This window comes from Sturnus vulgaris, chromosome 2 (assembly GCF_052056855.1).
Source record: "Sturnus vulgaris isolate bStuVul1 chromosome 2, bStuVul1.hap1, whole genome shotgun sequence".
NCBI classification, from domain to species: domain Eukaryota; kingdom Metazoa; phylum Chordata; class Aves; order Passeriformes; family Sturnidae; genus Sturnus; species Sturnus vulgaris.
In genome coordinates, this window is record NC_142244.1 from 30,756,963 (window position 1) to 30,778,992 (window position 22,030).

Consider the following 22,030-nt stretch of genomic DNA (forward strand, 5'->3'; position numbering starts at 1 on the left):
AATCAAAATTACAACTCTAGCTGGTTTTGAGATACACTTTCTGTGAAGAAGGCAACTTACAAATTCCAAGGACTCAATTATTAAAATTTCTTGAGAAGACAAAATTTTAGTATTTATTGCAATATTGCCTGGACTTCACAATCTAGCATCATATCATCACCCCCTCTGTTGTGCAAACACATTTGACAGTATTTTAAAAATGTCTCTAGAAAACCACTGAGGAAGCCTCACAGACAGAGAAGAACACAGAGGGAACAATTGCAAAGATTTATTTAGCGCTTTCTGTGCTTGGCACTTAGAGTTCCGTGCATAGGGCAAATCTTTATACAGCTTTTTCTTCATACATATTTTACATACCATTTTTATTGCCCTCTTTTATATTCATAATATTGAATACCCCACTAGGCATATAAATACATTTATCTACAACACCTCACAACAACTCTCAATAATATCTGTATTCTGTTACTTGGTATTTGCATTTTCACACAACTTAAATGCATAGCTTGCACCAAGCTAAAATTCTTTTCTTATTTTTAAAGGATTTTAAGAGAAAAAAGGAAAAAAAAACAAGAAAAAAAACAGAAAAGAAAGATGTTAAAAGGCAATGATCTATTTGGTTAAACAGAGACCGTGTGGCAGGTGGAAGGTTGGCAACCTCACTGTTCCTGAAATGCTAATGGTTTTCTACAGCAACTCTCACATGCAAGGTCAGCTGCACTCCTGTAGAGTTCTCTTTTCTCACAACTCTTCCCCATAAGCTCAGTCTGGACAGTTCCTTCCCACTGGGATGAGTGCTGTGGGAGACACACATTCCCCACAAAGGCTGTCATCCATTCGGTTTCGCTGCATTGGTAGTCAATTCCAGTCAAGTCAATAGGAGCCGAGCCCCCTCCCCCCATTCATCTCTCCAAAGTTACATCCCCACTTCTGTCTGAGGCTCGTTTGTGAGCTTAAACTTTCCTCTCCCCTCTCTCTCCCATCTCCATCTGCGGGATGGGTGCTGGTGAGCTCGACCTTCATAAAGAAACAGCCGGTTGGGCAGAGCCATGGTGAAAATGAGAAACCTCTTCAGGAGAAGCTCCAGCCCAGTGGTGCCGTTCCTGTGCTACAGTGGAAGAAGGACCCATAGGCATTGCTGGTTTCAGAAATGGGCTGAGCCGCTCTGGCAGTGAGGAACTGTCTGCGAAGGGGGAGGTCTTTAGAGCCATGACCAGTGCAGCTTCAGAGGATGAAGCCCTGGGAGACTACCCTTCTTCAACACTTGGAGGAGACAACACAGGAGATGGGTCCCTCCACGCTGAAAGCTCACACTGCTTAAAGTTAATGCATAAACAGTAAATTCAGCTGCTTCTCTCCAGCTTCTTGTTGAAGTTGTGGCCTCTTTGCAATGTCCAGAAAAAGCAGATGCCCTGTGCCAATCTGGAGCTACAGCAAGCTGCGATGGGTGTCAGTCAAGGCTCTCTAGAAGGTTCTGGGGCACACACCTAGATGGCTTATGTTCTTGTTTATCATTAAAATACTAATTCCACTATAAGTTTGAAGGCAAAAGAGTACTGGGATGAGTTCACCCCTGGGAACGATGAAGGTCTGTCTGCCTTTGATGCCAAGGAGAGGCATGGCTTGTTAGACCATGTGCACAGACATCTGTGAGGAGGAGCCCTGAACCGCTCCATACTGCCTGTTGTCACAGGCAGCAGCTGCCTGCTGGTTGCTGGAGGGAGGACTGATCATGTGCATCCCATGATCCATCCCTGTGGAAAGGTATTGCCTCTCTCCAAAGGCCCCACTGGATGGGGAAGAGCAGAGTAAAGTGCTTTGGGAGGTGGTGAGTTTCTCTGGGCTTGCCGCCAGCCTGGGGGAAGCAGGGAAATTGTATCCATAGAGGTTGTAGGGATTGTGCAGAGAGAAGGCATTGTAGGAGCTCTGCTGCATGTGGCCACCACCAAACATGTGTGAAGAGGAGGAGGTGGAGGCAGAGTTGCCTGCTTGCATGACATACTGAAACTGGGAGCTGGGGAAGGATCCCAGCTGGCCACTGTACGCCTCCATCTTACTGTTGCTGGGCAGGGAGGAAGGAGCCGGCATTCCTGAGATCAAGGAGGGAGTCCTCTGAGGCATGAAGGTTTCCGAGGGCTGCGAGGCAGCGGCAGTGCTGCTCTGTAGCCGGTTGTAGCCCCCGTCACTCAGCCCTGGGTAGCTCTGCAGTGCTGCCATGTTGCTTCTGGCACAAGGAGGATAATCAGACAGGTTGAGGTTGCAAAGCTGACTCTCCCGGCAGCCAACATTGAAAGTGTTGGGAGCCAGATGGAAGGCTGGAGGAGAGCAGGATGGAGAGAGAAGGTGAGAAGAAGCGGATGGTGACGGGGTCCCCGTGCTGGAGGTGGTCGGGGACGTTCCTGTGCTGCCTCCTGCAAAACAAAACACATAGGAGGATGTTCAGCACCCAGAACCACATCTGCAAAATGAGACAGCCTGATTGAAAAACAAGCTTAGTTCAATAAAGAAGCAAGGGTGGTAAAATGGCCACTGGAAAACTCAGCCTTTCTTGGCAAAGGCCCTCACTTTATAAATAGCATTCCTTGCTCTTTCCTTCTGCTTTTTTGCTACAACTTTGTTTTTCAACAGACGTTTTATTCCTTTTTAAAATGGGAGAGGGAAACAAGCCTGCCACAGAGTAACCCAAGGCATTGGGAAAAACTGCGATGAAAGACGGCTCCATCGGTCAAGAGATCTGCCATTTCCAGGCATGTTTATCTAGTTCTTTTTAAGGAAAAAAAAAAAAAAAAGTAAAGTAAAAAAGAAGGTAATTTCTCCTCTCTCCTGGTCTGCAGGAAGACCACCAGTCAGTGAACTGTATGGTCCCACTGCAAACATGCTTTATCATCTGCTCAGGGCTTGTGGTGGGAAGTGGCTGAAAGCATGTTGGACTTCTGCACCATTCAGCATTTTTGTCAGCTGGCTCACGGTGCAGAGGTGCTGATTCAAGCCAGAAGTAACACTAAAATGAAGGGACACAGTTTCAAGCTATATACTGTTCCACAGAACACAGAAAGGGGATGCGTCAGGATTTTCAATCATGTGCTTAAAATTTAAAAGGGATTCCATATGTCATACCACTGATGTTAACAAAATATTGATATATATGCCTGTCAGTAGTATCAGTGCATTATACAATATTTATGCTATGGATGATGGAACTGACCATTCTGCACAGCAGGGTTGCTCACATGCTCTGATCTGAGAAAATAATACTGTGTAATACTACCAATAATGGTAGCAAGCTGAAAGTAAGGGTTATGAAAAAGACAATGGCACAGTTTTGAGCTTAAGAAGAGATTATTTATAGGCATGGGAGGAAACTTCTTTGAACAAACAGGAAAATCAGTTCTATGCTTAAAAGAATTCAGTTTCCTGATGTGAAACCTTTTATTTCCATTTGATTATTCTCTTTTTATGAGATTCCCTTTTTGCATTAGGGCAACCAACACTGGAGACTCTTGTAAAAAGAACAAAGGTGAAAAAATTTGACCAGGGAATAAACAGATGCAAAGGAACTGGGAGGCAGCATTTCCAACAAGGTAGAAGATTACAGATGAGCGACAAAGGGACTTGAAAAGATGCTGTTTGAATGGGCAGATGAAATTTCACCAAGGCAGAGATTGCACACTGAGGATCAAAAATAAGGGACAACTTTTTTTTGTATCATCTTATGGGAAAAAATCCAGTAGGATTTTGAGACCAATCTGGATCTGCTATAAAAAGAAAAAACCAAAACCATAAAAAAACAAAACCAAAAACAAACAAAACAAAAAAAAAAACAGGGAATATTTTAATGCAGCATTGCTTCATGAAAAGAGAATAGGTGATGCTAGTTGTTAAGAGATGCACTAGAAAGTTCTGTGTTAGTATACGATGGTGAAAATGAAAGCGAGGTTATATCTGACTCTTTCTTATGCATCTAGGGTGAAACAGAATGGAGAGTGAAAATGTAAGCCTGAGAAATTAATAATATTTGTGATTTTTTAAATTTAATTTTTTTAACCTAGATTCAGAAAATAAGAAGAAAAACAGCACTGGGTAAGCACTGCCTGGAGTGATTGCTGTTGACCGAGGCAACACTAACAAAAGGCAAATTTCTGTGTTGCTAAATCAAAGCAGTCATTCCCATTACCAGCCATGGGGAGGAATGCTTACCAGCTATTGCTGAGTCACTGGCTCCTTTTGTCATTCATTCAGAAGCATAAAAGAGAAGCATTGCATCAAATCTCCATTAAAGTAAATGGAAAGAAATTGAGAGAAATTGAATTTTCAAATGCCACCATGGACTCGTTCACTTCTTGACAATAGTCAAATGCTCAAACTTGCTCATGTATTTTAGCTCCAGAGTTCAAAGGCTTGTTGTGTAAGTTTCTAGTTTAGCATTTATTTCAAAGGCTACACTTCCCTGGTTCATTTAATGTCTCTGTCAGACAACCTCGGGCTATTTTGGCTATGGTAAGTAAAGATGGTACCTCTTCCAGCCTATCTCCCTGTCTCTCTGTTACAGGTTGTCAATACTGCAGTAAGGTCAGCAGAAGGGAATGCTGGCCTCTACACAAGTAGTTCCATTGCTGTCTGCTTTTAGTTGAAATTGCTGATAAAGGTGAGATTGAACACAACTACAGACACCATTTGTTAGCCCCGCTATAAAGAGCACAACCTCCAACAGGGAGAACAGGCAGACAGCTGAATTCATGTATCATCTAGTTATCCAAGCCTGAAATATGGAGGTCAAATAATCACAAAACAAATACAACATAAAGTGAGATGTAGTTAACCCACAGTAATCCTGCTTTTGACTCTTTACACCATTAATTTCATGAACAAACTGCAGAAAGTGACTCCCTTGCTGACAGCATTTGGAAAGTAAGTAAAAATACGTACGTATATATGTATGAGTATTTAATGACCAGTTTGAATTAAAATACATAGAATAAATTATTAAATATGATGCATTAATTTCATAATCCTTTGCCCTAGAGCTAAACTTTATCAACTCAGTAGGAGAAAACTGCACACACCAGTTACCTCAAGCATTAGAGTTTATTCATCTGCTGAGAAGCTACATTTCAGTCATACCCAAAACTGAGGCTTTGGCTACACAAAGTAAGTTTTGCTTGTTAGCAGTTTCAAGAATAGCTTAATGGTTCCAAAACTGAGAATTGCACATTTCAGGTCACCTCCAAAGAGAGATTGAGTGATTCTGCTTTGAATAATCCCTATTTGCAGGCCAACAGGAAAACCCTGAAGTGGCAACACAACAGTTAGGAAACAGAGTAAAAAAGATTTTTCTTTTTCTGAGGTAAGGGATCCATCAACAGGAGCAAATGCCAAACCTGACAATTCTCTTTCAAGTATGCTGTGCTACCAATGCCAACCACAAGCATAGGACACACCACACTTCTGCTGCAACAGAGCATAATGCAGAAACATTAGGTAGTTCCTAATCATTTGCAGAGTAATCTTTACACCTTAAAACTGGAACAGGAAATAATACAATGCAAAGCCTGTCTCAGCTCATTCTCTTTCTACCAGCTCTCCTCTGCTCTGAAGAACATTTCTTAGCCATCTTTGCTGGCAGCCCTAAGTATGGGCCATACACAACCTGGACTTTCGTGAAGTTATAACTTGGTCTGTAGTTGTTACAAAGTCAGCCAAGTACCCCTAGAGATGGCAGCAAGCCCAGAAATATATCCACACCATACCACAGTCTTGGAAAAACAGATGTGTGTGTCATTTTAATGGAAGGCATGGATACAAACCAATATAGTTGAACTGATACACAAAACTATGTTAGGTCTGGTTTAAGTCAACTGAGACCACATTTAAGAGGAATAAATGAATCCCTCGATAGTTGTCCTCTGCTCCTTTTCTCTACCCACCATTTCCCCTGGAAATACTTGCCAACACCAAAAGCATTTACCAGCAATGTCACAGTATCTCTCACCTCCACACTTACCATGATTAATTACTATTTTGAGCAGCCCCCAGAAGATAATTTTTTGTCTCTGCAGACATTGGTTCCACATATGTGCGTCTCATTTGTATAAAAAAGAAGGTTCAGAATTTCAAAGGCCCCTCCTTTGTGTTTGAAGCCTGTCTCACATGCCAGGTGAAAGTGTCTGTCCTCACAGTGTCCTGCTATTTTGTCCAAGGCTTAGCCAAGCCATGCTGTCATTCTGAAAGGAGCTTGTTCCTTTGGCATACAAGGAATAACTAAGTTGACCTTATCAAAAGGACAGAAGCATTTTCAATGAGGGGAACTGGAGGACAATCAAGTGTGAGAAGTCAAAATTTGCAAACTGGGACCAAGAAGCAGGAAAAAAAGAAGAATGAAATCATGGTGGAAGACAGGGAGACCATGTGGAAAGGGTGGGACGTAAAGGCAAATCTTCCTCTTCTCAGCATTTCCTCTTGTGACATCAAATAGAAATGCTGTCTGTGCACCAGGGTCAGATACATGCCCATAAGGCTTAGAGAAGAAATTACAGCTTTTCCTCTGAGTATCAACAAGAACTGCCATTAAAATATCATCTCAAGTAGCTTATGACTGGTGTGTCCTTCCTGTCCATCTAAGCCTCGGTAATGGTGCTGTCTTCCTGTATGTTCCCAATAATTCCTTGCTTTTGCTTTTACCTAGACTGAGTTTATGTTAAGGACAATTTCAGGGCAAACTGCTGCCCAAGTATACATAGCCCATAGGTGTGATGTGCCTTAAAACGAAGAGTTAGAACATTTTGGAAACATTCAGCCTGCCAGGGCATCTGAAATGCTACAGGGACCTCTTCCACAGAATGCAGGTCACATAGAGAACTTCTAACACTGCAGTGCAGATGGAAAATGCATCTCCCAGCAGCCAGAATTAGCCAAAGGAGTTTTCTGGCAACAGCAAGATAGTGGGGACAGCATCAGTACCAAGAGAGTCTGAAGCAACTGTGCACAGAAAATTTTCTGGGATCTCTCTTGCAAATGACACTATACTATTCACTTGATCCACAACTTATCCCAGGATCTCCTTTATCTGAAAGGTGCACATAAATCAAACTTTGGACTCCACTGCAGCATGTTTTCCTTGCTAATATTTCCAGGCATTGGATGCTACCATCACCTGCAATGCCTCTATACAAACCTCTTCGTCCTTGCTCAGTGCAGGGCTGCTGTCAGCACAGCACACCTGAACATGAATGCCATACCCTGCACAATGGCAGAGTCTCACCAGACAGACAAGAGCTTTAGAGAAGTTTGGGCAACTTGGTCACAGCCTGCAGTTCTCAGCACGGCTGGTCTCACACAGGGGTGACCTGGTATTCACTGTCACACTGCAAACAGATGTGGCTCCTCAGACTTTGTGCCTTACTTTCTAACAAGGATATGAACAGCAAGGTGGCTTGTCTTAAGATTTTATGTTTTGATGGGTCAGGCAGTGCAAAGTTATTCTTGGAGTGCAAGTGCTTCTCAGAGAGCTTAGCCCACTCCCACCTACAAGCTAGTTTAGCTTTGGTGAGACATGAACCAGGGGGTAGCATGGCCAGCCCACAGCCTGCAGGCTTTGAAGAGTCCACAGGACTGTGCCCAGCCCACAGTCCACAACCTCAGCCACACCATCTCCTTCCACCTCCATATGTGAGCATATGCTTGGATTGATAGGTACACAACCTCACCTATCCATCTCCTGGAGGAGCCACAGCCCCTCTTCTGACACCTGCCCAAGATGTTGGCATCTTTGTCTTCTGATAGGCATGTGTCCAAGCACCTGGAGGTGCAGGGAAAATGGACTGTGGCCACAAGTCATTCACCTGGCTCACAACTCTCCTCCTGGCACTTTACTTGAGTAAATAAGCTCTCCTGGGAGGTAGTTTATATTCACTTGGGCAAAGAGCCATGATAATGCAACTCTCCAGCTTTCCAAATGGAGCTGGCCAGAAGCTGGCATGTGTCTGGCCAGCAAGGAGCACAGAGGAGCCTGTCCATGCAGATGTACTCCAAGTAATTTCTGAAAGGTCTGGTTTTTGTGATGACTCTACAGTCTTGGATACATACGTACAGGGTCTTTCTAAAGCACAAAAAAGAGCAACTCTTCCCAGCGTTTTGCAGTGTCCTATCCTCAGATACAACAGTAAATAAATGTAATGCAGGAAAACAAATTTGAACAAAAAGGTAAATCCTACCTCCATTCTGTGCACTTGTACACACATGTACACTAAGTATGGCATATGAAATTTTTTTCTGCCTTCCAAGTTTCTTCACCTTTGGTCACAGAACAAAAATTAATTTTTTTAATTGCCCAAAGATGGGAATCTGAGGGAGTAATGAGGTCAGGAGGGAGGATTTGTGCAGGTTGCCAGGTGGTGTGACTAACAGATTACGAGGCCAGAGTGTGCCACTGTAACTATCTGATCTCATGTCCTTTTGGAGCCAGGCGTAGCACAAACCTGGATCCATTTCTGCTTCAAACAGCACATGCCTCAGTCCTGCTTGATGGCTTCAGACATCTAAATGCCACAATATCAGGTGTCACTCCTCCTCTCACCTATCATGGCAACTTCTTCCTTGCAAGTGTAAATGGCAGCCCAAGGTCTCTGCTCCCGTTCCCAGCTTTCCAGAACTCAAAACTAAAATCTTCAGAAGGACTGAAAGGTTCTTCATCACCATTACTACACCTCTGAGTTCCCTCTTCACCACCGAGGAATACTAAATGGCTTTGATGCCTGTTCCTTGTCTTCTTAACATGAAAGGGCAGGGCCACCTGGTCTGTGACATGCCTGACACTCTCTTCACTACTTCCCTATTTTTAGGAATGAAAACTTCCCACTTTCATGGGAATGAGAGCCATTTCTCTCTTCACAGAGTGTAGCTGCCTTTTTTCTCTCTAGAGCCCTTGGCCAATTATCAAATTATGAATCCACTGGTAAAATCTTTAAAAGGCCCAAACGAGACTCAAAACCTATTGTGTGCCAAGTTGCTGGGTTGTAGAGGAAACATAAAGAGTGCTTTGTAGTTCTTTGGGATACAGCTCACAGAGCACATAAAAAAAAGATAATTACAGCAATAGATTCAAGGGGAAAGTATGTACTCTATGGCACAAAGGTGAGGAATGAAAAGAAATTTTGGTTAAAGATAGCAAATTACAGAGAAGTACTTTTTTAATATGTTTGCCTCAAATGACAAGAATCATTGGAATTAATGGTAGATGTAGAAAAATTCAGAATAATACTTTACTTCCCTTTGCATCTTACAAATTTCTGCAAGGCAAACTGAGCAGTCAGAAAATTAGAGATAAAACTAGTCTCAGTCGTCCTCCAAAATAAAATATTTTGAAGATCTAATGGTAAAAACCAACCCTTCTTTTCTAATGTGGACAAAAAGTATGATTCAAGACATGTGATTTCCATTCCCATCCTTATCCAGAGCACCAAGACAGCTAAGGAAAAATATCAAAATACTGTGGCAAGTTTAAGGAAGATGCAATATTCTATTCTATTCTATTCTATTCTATTCTATTCTATTCTATTCTATTCTATTCTATTCTATTCTATTCTATTCTACTCTACTCTACTCTACTCTACTCTATTCAAAAGTTATGTGCTACTCTTAGGAAACTGTGCAAATATTCAAAGTGTCATTGCCCACCTCTAGTCATTCATGTGAAATCTAATCACCACCCATCAGATAACAGAGACTTAGGCTTCAGTCACTGGAATTCAGAGTAAACACCTCTCTGGAGTAACAGAGCACTTCAGGCTCCTTTCAGGTCATCAGGAAGTGGCACAGACTTTGACTTCCAGCTTCTTGTATCACATCTGGGAGGGTATTTTAATTTTCCAATGAAGCACCAAAAATGTCCCTTCTCTAAAGGTAAACTGTCTGCAGCGCAACCTAGAAGAAGCTGAAGCAGTTTGTTCCCTGGTGCTTTGTGTAAATGAGCCAATCTATGAGCCATTTGAAGTATGCAGCAGAAACCAGCACTTGATCCCAATAACTCTGGCAACAATCACTCTGTTTCCAATATCCTCTTCAAGGTCAAAAGAATCAAGCAGATAATTGAGTCCACACCCAGCTATCTGACCTCTGCCAACAGCATAGACTGTTTACAATTGATTTCCAAAGGGAACCAGTATCCAGATTATCCTAGTGGCATTGCTGACAGAACTGAAGGCTGCCTTTGGGAGGCAAGGGGCCAGTCAGATGAATTTGTAGGTGGTTCAACCTCTCTTGGCATAAGCAGCTCCACTCTTTCGGGAGACACTATTTTTGGGATCTAAGATCTCAGATAAAACCAAAAGTATCTTAATACTTATTTACTTCTTTTTGCCTCCAGGCACCTGCAATGCTTTCAGATGAGGTTCTGGAGGGCTCAGTCTTCCTTCTGCTTGACACCAGTACACATTGTTTATTCAGGATTTTGTTTTCATATGGGTGCAATCAGGGCAGTTCTCTGAGCACCACCCCCATGGGGGAAGAGTATTATACTGAATAAATTACAGGCAGTACAGACAAACTTTGGCAAGACAGAGGTGATGCTTGCCCAGAAAGGGTAATGTTTACAGACAGAGAAGCTGGAAAAGCAGCAACACCTCAGCTCAGCGTATCTGTCTCACATCTGCTGATAGCCCGTGCAGACTTAGGGTCTGTCTGGAAACATCCTTACTACAAGAAAACATTGTTCCTTTCCAGCAGTAAATGAAACATTTGAATCTCTTCCACACCAAGGAGAGGGAGCCTTTTGTGCTTTATCCCCGCTGACATAAGCCTGCAGAGTTAAGTTGTTCCCCTCTCAGAAGGAGACAGTAGGACCCATAGTCAATCAGTTTGCATGCTGCTCTAGAGATATCATCTGCTGTCTCACCAGCAAGGAACACTTTCCCTCCAATACCCTTGTAAACAATTTTCAATGCTAATCTCAAGAACCATTAATGCTAATTTTGCAGACACTCCAAGAGGTGGACTCCCAACCTCCAAGATCAGTGCAGATTCTCAAGTTGTTGGAGAAGGGGTTGAATCTACTGTGTCTACCCTTTGGAGTTCCTGGCAAAAGTACTTATTTAAGAAAAGAGCCCATTTGAAAGGAAAGCTGCCTTGAGAGCTGACCGGTCAAGTTTAAGATGTTTGACTCCTGCAGATTTGGTATGCATGTGTCAAAACAGTAATTTAATGATGAAGTGAATTTTATGTGCTGCAGGCCTAGTGAAAGATCATATCATGCAACTCTCATATTGGTCCTGAAATTCTGCTTAGGAGGTACTTCTTCCTACCAACTGCTGGGGTACCTTGGATTTCATTTTTTGATAAGTAATTAGCTTTCGTAGGAAGGATTAGACACTGATCAGTCTTCTAATATTGCCCCAGTGCCTTTTGAGTCTCTATGTCCTCACAAAACTTAGAGTCACTGATAGTGATCTGCTCATCACAATATCCTGTGGGAAACTGGATATAACAAATGAGCCAGCCATAGCTCTTTTTACTCTTAGTGACATAATGCAGAGTTACTGGAACTCCGATTTTCTTTTTTCCTCTCACTCTTTTTTTTTTTTTTTTACATTCCCTTTTAAAATCAAGAAACTGAGCCACATATTTTTAATAATGAGAATCTGGATGAGGTTCAATCTAAATTTTGAAAATATATTCCAATTAAAGACTTTAATAGATTCTTGGCTTTCCACACATCTCACTGCTGTGTACATTCAATAACCCCAAGCCTCCTTTCTCACTAGCAGTAAGCAGTGTGGGTAATACTGTTCCCCAGAAGGTCAGCTGCTCCTGGACAGCCATTTTCAGAGTGTTTCATGCAAAGGTTTTTCTCGGGGTGGGGGGGAGGGACGACTTCTTTCTTTCAAAACTGGCTGCGGATCTACTGTGATTGTGTGCAACATGGTGTTCACTCTTGCAAAGCTCTGGATACTTTCAGATTATGCTCTCCAAAAGAGAGGTTTTGTTCTCAAACCAGGGGATTTCACTAACAGAGCCAGTGTGTTCTTTCCCTTGATAGGACAATATGGTGACCACTCAGGTCACAGACCTGCAGGGACTTGATGTGCTGTCCTTCAATGGCAACACGTGCAACTAAAGCTCATGGACCACAAGATTCAGTCGCACCAGGCATCTGCGACTGGGTGCAACATCAAACTCTCCAGTTTGCATGGCAGCTGAAACCTATCATTGTGCAGATTCGAAAGTTATTCAATCCCTGCATGAAACAGCTGCATCCAGCACACCAAGTATCAATTTTGGTGGGTCTGTAGCCATTGTAGCCCAGCCTAAACAAATGAGCAGAGTACTATGATGTAGGTCAAATGGCACAAAGGATAATGTGGAAAAAATTGTAATATCTTTAGATAATTGTATCACATGGATGTGTCTGGAATATTCTGTGTAGACTTGTGTTTAAACAAACGATTAAGAACCTGGAAAAGTTCCCACTGAAAGAGAAATTGAATGATTGGTGCTATTCACTTTGAGAGTCACAGAAGGGGGAGACAAAAACCTGTAAAATAATTAAATGTATGAAGAAGGTGGATGAGGGAAAATTTGTCCTTAGCTCTTAACACCCCACAAAAAGAGATAAACAGTTAGTTACAGCAGAAAACTTAAAGTCTCTTGAATGAAGCATGTTTGCATGCTTGCAGGTTACCAAGCAATCTCTATTGCCCTTGCTATCTTTGTCCCCATCACTGGTGACCACTTTATGGGATTTTTGGGATTTGTACCTCTTAGGAACGGCACTAATTCATTTAGCTCTGGATAAGTTAATGCTGGAAGCAGACTCTGCAGAGTAATACTGGGATTGTCCTTACTGGAGGGCATATTTGTAGTCATCAGCTTTGAGATCAGTCAGCTTCTCATTTCAGAATACACACTAACTTTTCCAAACTGGCACATGTGTCAGTAAATTAAACACTCTCCAAAAAATTATCACATCTTTACAGTAATATTTATTAGCCAAATCTCTAACCTGGTCAAGTAATTCAGTTGGACTTGTTAGAAAAAAGCATCTTGGAAAAGTCAGACAGCACTTTTATTTAATGAGAAAACTACCATGTGACAAAAGAAATGTTTCAAATCTGTAGAAATCCATAGCACAGAAAAATTTAGCTTGAAAGCAAGGAAGACACCATATGTATGCTGCATATGCCCCAAGCTTTTACCCCAGAAAATGTAATTTTTCCTATTACAGTAGGATGGATCTGTCTCTAGAAAATCAAAACTGAATTCCACAGTTCCTATAGGAAACTGTTACAGCACATCTTTAAACTTCATGTAACTTGAACCTACTATATTTTTTCCTATCACCACAGACAGTATCTTATTTTAGTACTATTATCTATTGTCTCTCCTCACAGGCTGAACAACCACGGCTTGCTCCTCATCGGTCCTAGGCATGAGGCCACTCTTGTTGCCCTCATCTTGTCTCTCTGCAGTAAGAGCTCACTGGTCTTTAGCTGCTGGGGACACATCTACTCCCAAAAGTCTCCGTGGCCCCCATGCAATCTCCCAACAAACATTTCAGGGGATAAAAGGAAAGCTTGTATTTCTGCACATGTTTATTCAGAATTGTCACATATTCACCCAACTTTGATGAAAGCAGAGGGATCTAGAATTAAAGGATCAGTTTATTAAAAAAAAAAAAAAGTTTATAATTCATAAATATACAACGGTATGAGATGACACCATGCAGATCATAACACTGAAGCTCCAGATGGGGAGAGGAGGAAACATTGGGGCGAGTCACAGCCATGTAAAGTCTCAGAGGATCTGAGGTTCAATAGCTTATGCTGATATCAGCTCTTAAACAGCAGTGATTTACTCACCTGTCACCCAGTTCATGTACTTGAAAGCAAGGAGACAAAGAGCTGTGGGGCACGATATATCCTGGTTGCCTTGTATTTGGAGGGAGGAATCACATGTGGCTTAAAGCCACCTCAGCAATTTTTGGTCTTTCTGCCAGCAATTCCAAGGACTCCATGCCAGCATATTTGTCCTTGCCTTTAGGGGCTGTCCCAGCAGCCAGAAATTAAAATAGAGCATGTTTGTACCTTTGCACCTATTTTTGAGACCAGGGGTCAGCTCGTTACAAGAATTACTGGAGAGATGAGCACTATGAGGGTTGGAATATTTCTGGTCTGTTATTGCACATGGCTAAATGCAGAGCTCAAAAACCCTTTTGTAATGAGTTGTTAGGTTTTGAGATCAACCTGTGAACACAACTTCAGTTAAGGGCTGCCCTAGGCTTTATTGTCTCTGGTGCAGTGGTGGTGGTCTGCACAGGGCCTGCTGGTTACAGGGTACTGGCTTGCTTCCTGGTTTTTCAGCTGCCAAACTATATTATAACAAGCTAAAAATACATTCAATATTTTCCTTTCCTAATATTACTTTACCACGTAAGCAATAGTTGGACTTGCCACTAGGCTGTTATCTGATAACTGAGGGGAGGGAGGCAGGCGAGCCCAAATAGGGGATGAGACATTGGAGAGAAGTTGCTCCAGTGACTCTGACCAGGAGGAGAGGCTGTTATGTTTCTATTTAGGTGGGTGATGAAAATATTTCTAAATCCCTGCTTTAACCCATCTCTGACCCACCACAAGTGCTCCTTGACACAAGCCCTTGAGCTTGTGCAAAATCTCTCCTGCGCCATGCTGTGCCATTCAAGAAGGGTTGGGTGGTCAGGTGAAGACCATGCATGGGGAGTCTAACAGAGCTGACTCGAGTGTGCTCTGTCGTACTCCTGTGCTGTTCCACCAGAAAAATCATTTAGCAGGTGACCTGGGCCCTGGGCTGTTGAGTGTGGAACTGGCATGGGGGACAGTCAGCAAGCAAGAAGAAATTCTTCTGCTGGACACCTTGCTGATTCTGCCTTGGTGATGGGCAGCCCTGACAGCCATCACTGCTTCCCTGCATCTGGAGGAGAACCCACCATCCCCAGATGAATTCATGATCTGAAGGGAAGTTTGGGGAGTGATGTCAAGCTTGAATGTGAGAGGCTGGAGAATCTGCTAAATAGGACAAGCATTTGGTTTTGATCATTTAACTTTGCTGGTGTCACATTTGAACACCATTTTGAATTGTTTCTTTTCTTGCACGTACGTTGGAATAAAAAATAAGTCTCAGGCTGCTGCCTTAATACCTCTTTCTCAGTGATCACTGTTTTTAACTAGAAATAGCTGCACTAAAATGAATGGGAAAGACCTACCCCTGCAAAAAGCAAAATAGCAACATGGCCTGAAACTAGAGATGAAAGCCCTACTTAACAAATGAGATATGTAAAGGGCAGAAGCTATGAAAAGACACAGCATGAACACTTGGCCTATCCAATAATTCCTCCCAGATTCTTACTAGCTGATAATGTCTTCAGCAAGGCTACTGTGTTTTAAAATCAAGGTAGCATGACTCCAAAGGGAGACACCTTCTTGGTCTCCTAAAATTTCCAGAGGGCAAACCCCCACCCCTTCTTGTGTTTGCATACAAATAGCAAATGCAAACTGTAAATGGAGAAAAACATATCTGACGTGGTTGAGCATTTCCTCAGTCTTTCTGTGCTCTCTTCGATTTAACTCATGCTGTATACTCGGTTTGGTTTGCCCAACCCTACAATCCTTCCTGCTTCTCCTTCTAGCTCTTAGTACTCTAGCTCTAAGGAGACCAGGGAACCCAAGTCATTCCATTGCACTTCATAAGGCATTGCCTGTCCACTGTTTCCATCCCCCTCTCTGCTTTGTGTCCTCTCACTTCAGCCAAGAGCTCAACAATGTCTGTGACGTCCCCATTCCAGTCACTGGACATGCAACAAAGTACATTGCTGCTTTTATGCCCTCTTCTCCTGCTCTCTCTACAGGTCCTTGCAATCCCCTTGTTTACTTACCTTGCTGCTTCTGCATGGTGGTGAAATCTTCAAAGGTGAGAGTGCGCACAGGGGGCCTCCAGAAGGCGTAGGTCTCCATGATGGCCTCCAGCCCCGTTCTGTGCAAAGGTAAGAAAGCAAGGAGTAAATAAGAATGTCAATCAGCTGGGGCTACAGGCACTGAAGAAAGAAGGCCCTGACATTGCTTGGCAGGCTGCCAGTGGCCACTGAAAGGTCACTTTGGCATCTGTGAATTCCTCAAGTGAGTCCTCCCACACAGGTGCTAACCACAAGAGTAAAATAAAATTTCCCCAACCCCAGAATTTCAAAAGCTCCCAACAGTCTCTCAGTGCCGTTTTCCTTTCTAGCAAGAATGTCAAGCCTTCTGTCTGCTTTCCAGAGGACACACGACTGTCAGCTCCTCAAGGCATACTCAATTTATCATTGAGTGGCGCTCCACGATTTTTGGATATAAACCGTCATGCAAACAAAGGAGGCCTGGGTTTCAGACTACAGAAGCAGAGAGACTTTGTAAATTGCCTTTCCCTGCCACTTTGTTGTTCTGGACAATGTTCCAAAGTGTGAAGAGAAGCCATCAAAAAGGGAATTGTCTTGGTTTTGGACTTCAACTGGAAATGCCTAAGATGTTCTTTCTAAAAGATCAGTAGTATATCTTCTTTGGGTCCCTAACCACAAAAACATATCAAAGAGAAAAAGGCAAAAATGGAGTGTGAATTTTTCTTCTTGAAGGGCTAGGGTCTCAGATTTATGCTTGTCACCACAAACTCCTAGCTCTGCTGGAAGTCTCTTAGTGCCACAGACTCAGTGACAACATAGGTGTATTATCAAACACACTGGAGTGTCTTCTCAGGAAAAATTACCCTCAGTGGAAGCTGCATACCTCTCTGTTCCTCATTCCTCACCTTCCCCAGCCTGTTTTCCCACAGTAGATTACAGCCCTTGCACTGACTGAATACCAGTAGAGATTCTTCATCAAATGCGAGAACATATCCCCTTTCAATGCAAAAGGCACAACATCCCCAGGGCTACTCATCAGATGTTGTGCTGACACTGGAGCTGCCTTTTGCCTGTGAAAATGTCTTTCTGCACATGCCCCACTCACTCAGTTAACTTTCCAAAGTCTCCCCGGAAGCTTGGATGCTTTAAATACATTGGAGTTGGCAAACCAAACTCTGTATTTTAAGGGGAGGTTTAGAAGAGAGGTTGTTGCATGGTGTTTATTAGCTGCTAAGCTGTTAGAAGTAGAAACAGAAGACATCTCTGCATAGCAGTCTCACACTAGCGCTGAGCACATTACAACAAAACTATTTGGTTAATACAGTGGCCTTTGCCAGCTCAGGGAGCTCAGAGGCAACAAGGCAGTGCAGAATTTGAACCCATCAGCTAAGCTGGGGTCTGTGTGCAAAAGCTGCCCTTTGACTACTGGTACCACCCCCAGGATTTCCTCTGCTCCCTGTGTGGGAAAGCCACGCATGTTCGGACTCCATCTGCTTCTTGACACAGACAGCCAGGAAGAGAGCAGTACCTTTTTTGCAGCCTCATGAAATGATCCCCAGCGCAAACACTGAGGGAAGACTTTCTGGTACTGTATATCCAGGGGCCATAAAATGCCCCGAGCAAGTTGCAGTGCAACCAGACCTGTTGTTGAAAGGACCTGCCTTGATGATTAGAACCACGTAATAGATCAGAAATGCAGACTGAAAGTTCCAGCTGTGCTACTCCAGCTGCTCTATGTCTGCCACAGGATCGTGTGGGGAAGCAGGGAGGCCAACTTACTGAAAGCAGTGGACACACAGTCTGGCTCAGTCATTAAATCCCCAGGTACACAACCCTACCCTGTACCAGCACTGGGCTTCTAGCTCTGGTCTCACAACTCCCTTTCAGTAAAATCCAGTCCCTAATGGGAGCTGGCTCATGGAGACACCAAAAGCAGATGAAAACTGTTACCCCTGCCTCTCCCTGGAGCCTACATCATTATCAGCCCAGCAATTGACTCACGATTCAGTTTCTAATTGTCCATCTAACTCTTTCCCCTGTATCAATACAACTCTCACAGACACCATGTAATTTCTACTTCTAAAAGAAAAGGGGAAAAAAAAAGAGAATAGCCAGGACATAATAAAAAGAAGAAATAAAACAGTAAATCTGGAGTCATATACTGCTTTCAAGGGTTGGACTTAACTCTGTGAGCTGATAGAGGGTAAACGGCAGCACTGAGTACCAGAGCAGCTTGTAAAGCTGCTCTATTCCTGCCCTGTATGTCAGGGAATGGAAAGACGCCAACACCGACAGGGACCTGCCTCCTCCTGCTCCAGGGGAGCAGTTCTACAACAGCCCCCTTGCTGTGAACACAGCACCTGCCACCCTTCCCTTTCCACACTTGTGACTGGTGGCAGCAAGAGTCTGGCCCTGCCCTGCAATGCTGAGGGCAGCCTGGTCACAGGTACCTGAAGAATGAATGTCCAACTCCACAGCTGCCTCTTCCTGCCCCAAGCACGAGTCCTTTACTCCCCACAAGTTTGCATATGTTGAACATATGTGTAAAACATCCTCTCTGAGCATGTGGGTGACAGAGCTCAAACTTATGTCCACTTCTCCTATGCACAAATTTAAGCCTCTATATACTAGACCAACTTTTTCCCAATTAGTTTGTGGGTTTCATTTTTTTTTTAATCTTTGATTTCTGTTTTTTTGGGGGTTCTTTTTCTCCATGCAGAAAAGAATGCTCTAAGCAGAACACATCCTTACTGAATTTTCACATCCTTCCAGGAGCATCAGACAAGATCCATGAGACAGAAGCTTTGTGTGCTAACCTGCTAAGCACTTACCACACTATGTATGGAGTCTTGCAGAGAAAAAAACATGTAGTCATACTAAAAACAGCTCTTGGCGAGAAGACACACAACCTTTGTGTACTGATTTTACAACCCTATCCCCAACCTTTCTTCTGTCTGCAATGTATTCCTACTTTTTAAAGAAAATGTTGAGGTAATGAGGTGGGAATCAAGAAATTTAATCCCTGCCAACTCTAATAACTGTCTCCCACATAACATTTTATGATGTTGATGTGCTCTCCTAGTCAGCAGAAATACTAGACTGCTATTGTGTGTGTGTGTGTATGTTCCACCCCATAACAAAGAAAAGAATCCCCACCTGGCCAATGAAGAGACATTTTGGGACAATAATGAATGTTGACAAAAAATAATTGTTTTCAGCATTTCTGAAATGTCAGGAAATTTGGAGGGCCTTTGCTGAGGATTGCTGATACCAAGTGTGCTGCACATTATCCATGTGGTATCTACTTTCTCCTCCAAAGTTTGAAGTTAATTTTTCAGTGCAGCTCTGTCTATCAGGCCATAAACCCTTCCCTCTCACACCATCTTTATGAAGGAAGTTTAAAAAAAAAAAAAAAGTATCAGAAGAGGTCTCACTGCCAGCATTTTTTAAATAAGGTCAGTCCTTTAAAAGGTATCCAAAGTTTGCTCTCTCTTTTTCATTCATTCTTTTATTTTTAGTGCTATAAACTTTTAATAATAAGCAATAAATGAAACAGTTCCATTGTCTGAAAAATGAAACAAACTATCTGTGCACCTCCATAATTCATCCCATATGGCTGATCTTGCCATTCCCACTGCATGTAGGGTTCAGGACATCATTTCATTGTTTGCTGAGGAAGCCAAACTATCAGCCTAAGTTTGTGCCCTCCTGGGTCTCTTATCCTAGACAAAGATCAAAGAGCATTTCCAGCACAAACAACTTATATTCACCTCAGCTACCCACATCTGAAAGGAAAGTTTTTTCCCCCAGCCTAGAGGGGTTTTTTTCCATCACCCTGTTGAGTTTCTGGACTGTTTTCCTTTCTGGCTTCCTCCTGGATAAGGAGCTGCAAGCATCCCACTGTCAGATGAACTTTACCCAGTCTCTAAAAATAGTCTCTGTGGCATTAAACCTGCACCCTCGCTACCCAAACATTTGGCTATCTGAGCTCCATATGTCAAAAACTGGTTTCTCAATCTCTTGAGGTTCAGGAAAGAAACCAAGTAATACCCTGCCTTATTCATACATTATGTGGGTATCTTTTCACCACCAGCAAACTTCTCTTTCAACATCAGGAACTTCTCTTGTTGCATTTCTATAGATACTTTATACGCTTTTGTAAAAAATGAAGCAGGCCCAAAAACCAGGTAGAGGGAAAGAAGGCTTGGCCTTCAAACACAGGCTACCTCTGCAATTCAACAAGGCTGATGGTTAGATTCCTGAATACCATTACTTAACAAGGTTTGAATGCTCAAAGACTGCAAAACATCAGCAAACTGCTGAGCTTTTCCATCCTTTGCTCTGAAACACCTCAGTTCTCCTTCTCCTGGCTCCAAGACTGAGGCAGTAGGGTCTGAAGAGAGACATTCATGAAGATAACAGAAAGAGATCCAAGAAAGGATCTGGGGAAAGATTACTCCCCCGTATGGATACAGTCAGTCACATCATGATGAGTGTCTCCAGAGCAGCAGGGTTTAGCAGCCTCTTGCACTGATGGAGACGACAGTCATAAGGAAATAAACGAGAAGGCTGCAAGCTGATGGAAGTGAAAGACCTAAAATGGAAGCTAGTTTTAAAAACAACAGTCATCAATTTCTGCAGCAGTAGACAACAGTGAAACAATAACAATGAATAAGTGGAGGGAAAATATCCATCTCCATTTAATGGAAGAGTCTTAACATAAAGCAGAAAGAAAATGTCCTAGGAAAGAAGTGGCTTAAGAGTTCCTTTTGTTCCACCATGCTCTGCTTTTCCCCTGGGAATTCTTTCCTCTATTTGCTGGCAAAATCTAACCATGTCTTTGAGTCAGTATCCAATGTCACTGGAGTAGGATGTCCTGGAGCTGCCTCAGAATTCTGTTTCTCTTGCTGCTGCCACACCTTTTTTTTTTTAAGACCTCATAATGAAACCCCTTGAACATACACTTGCTGATTCCCAAATAGCCCTTCTTCAAATAACCCTATTTCCTTTGCAAAGAAAACCTACATTTGCAGTGGCACCTTCTCCAGCCACAGTCTGATGCACTGCAGTAGACTGAAGCTGTGGGAAGGACGTGGGAAGTTGCAGAGTATTACAGTTGTTTTTTGACCAGTGATCCTAATGAGATTATAAATTCACAAAGGAGAGAAAAGCCATCCAGCACAGTTAAGAAGAGTCCCATAAGGAGAGTCCTTTCACACACAGCTTGGACTTTAATGCTTTTCTCCCTCCTTTGGGAGTATCTGTGTATGTGTCCTCTGGGAAGGAGGCAGCTGAGCATTCGTGTCCTCCCCTAGCTGACAGCAGCAGTGCAACTGCAGCCAGACCCCTGCTTGTGAGGCAGGCGCCTGACTGCTATATATGCTTGCAAATACCCTTGCCTGTTTTTTTCTTCCTAAAGCCTCAGGCTGCTCCCTTTGATGTGTAATACCTTAAAGATTTTAATTCCTCTTTACATCAGCAGAGAGCCTTACTGAGCCCTCCCCACAGCTGCAGCCGTGCAGCAATTTCCTGCCCTTTCTTAAATCAATGAGCTACAAAGATCAGTAATTCCCAACCTTTTCAGGAAACTGTCCAAATTCATTGAGCTGGGACCTTATTAATGCCTTCCACATTAATATAGCCCACCATGTACCTGGAACTGCATCAGTCCCTCTACCCAACCCAGCCCCCAGTGCAGCTGTATCTGTGCACACGGGGAAGATCTCATATCCAGGACACACATTACTTTCCCCACACAGGAGAGGAGAGCAGAATAAAAGTCACTTATGCCTCAAGGAGAACTGATGATCACAGCGGGGATCAAATGAGAGTGGCAACATCTTTACGCATAACTTCAGCAAGATGAGAGCAGGGGAGCTGAGCTAGGAAGTCTCTAGGTCAGTTAAATGTCTTCTTTGTGATCGTGGAGAGTGTAGCACTAAAGTGAGCAGTGGAAAACACAGGGCAGTTGCCCATTCACGAGCACTGACCTTAGCAAACCTCCTTACGAAGGAGGCAGCAGTCCTGGTAAACACACACAACAGAAGCATGCAAGTAAAACTGAATTACAGTGCCCATGGGGACAGCAAATGAGGGCTATGCACACAACTTTCACTCTGGTCTGCACATTCAGAGCTT

At 43.1% G+C, this 22,030-nt stretch overlaps 1 protein-coding gene across 1 annotated transcript in view; it reads right to left on the bottom strand.

Annotated features, from left to right (window-relative positions):
- Positions 1-253: 253 nt before the first annotated feature.
- Positions 254-22,030, bottom strand: part of TBX15 (T-box transcription factor 15) — a 90,640-nt gene continuing 68,863 nt past the window's right edge. The window contains exons 7-8 of the mRNA XM_014884127.2: positions 15,896-15,993; positions 254-2,411 (exon numbers count right to left, since the gene is read on the bottom strand). Coding sequence (XP_014739613.1) covers positions 1,627-2,411; positions 15,896-15,993 — 883 coding nt within the window. The 3' untranslated portion in view covers positions 254-1,626. The remainder of the gene's footprint in view (positions 2,412-15,895; positions 15,994-22,030) is intronic.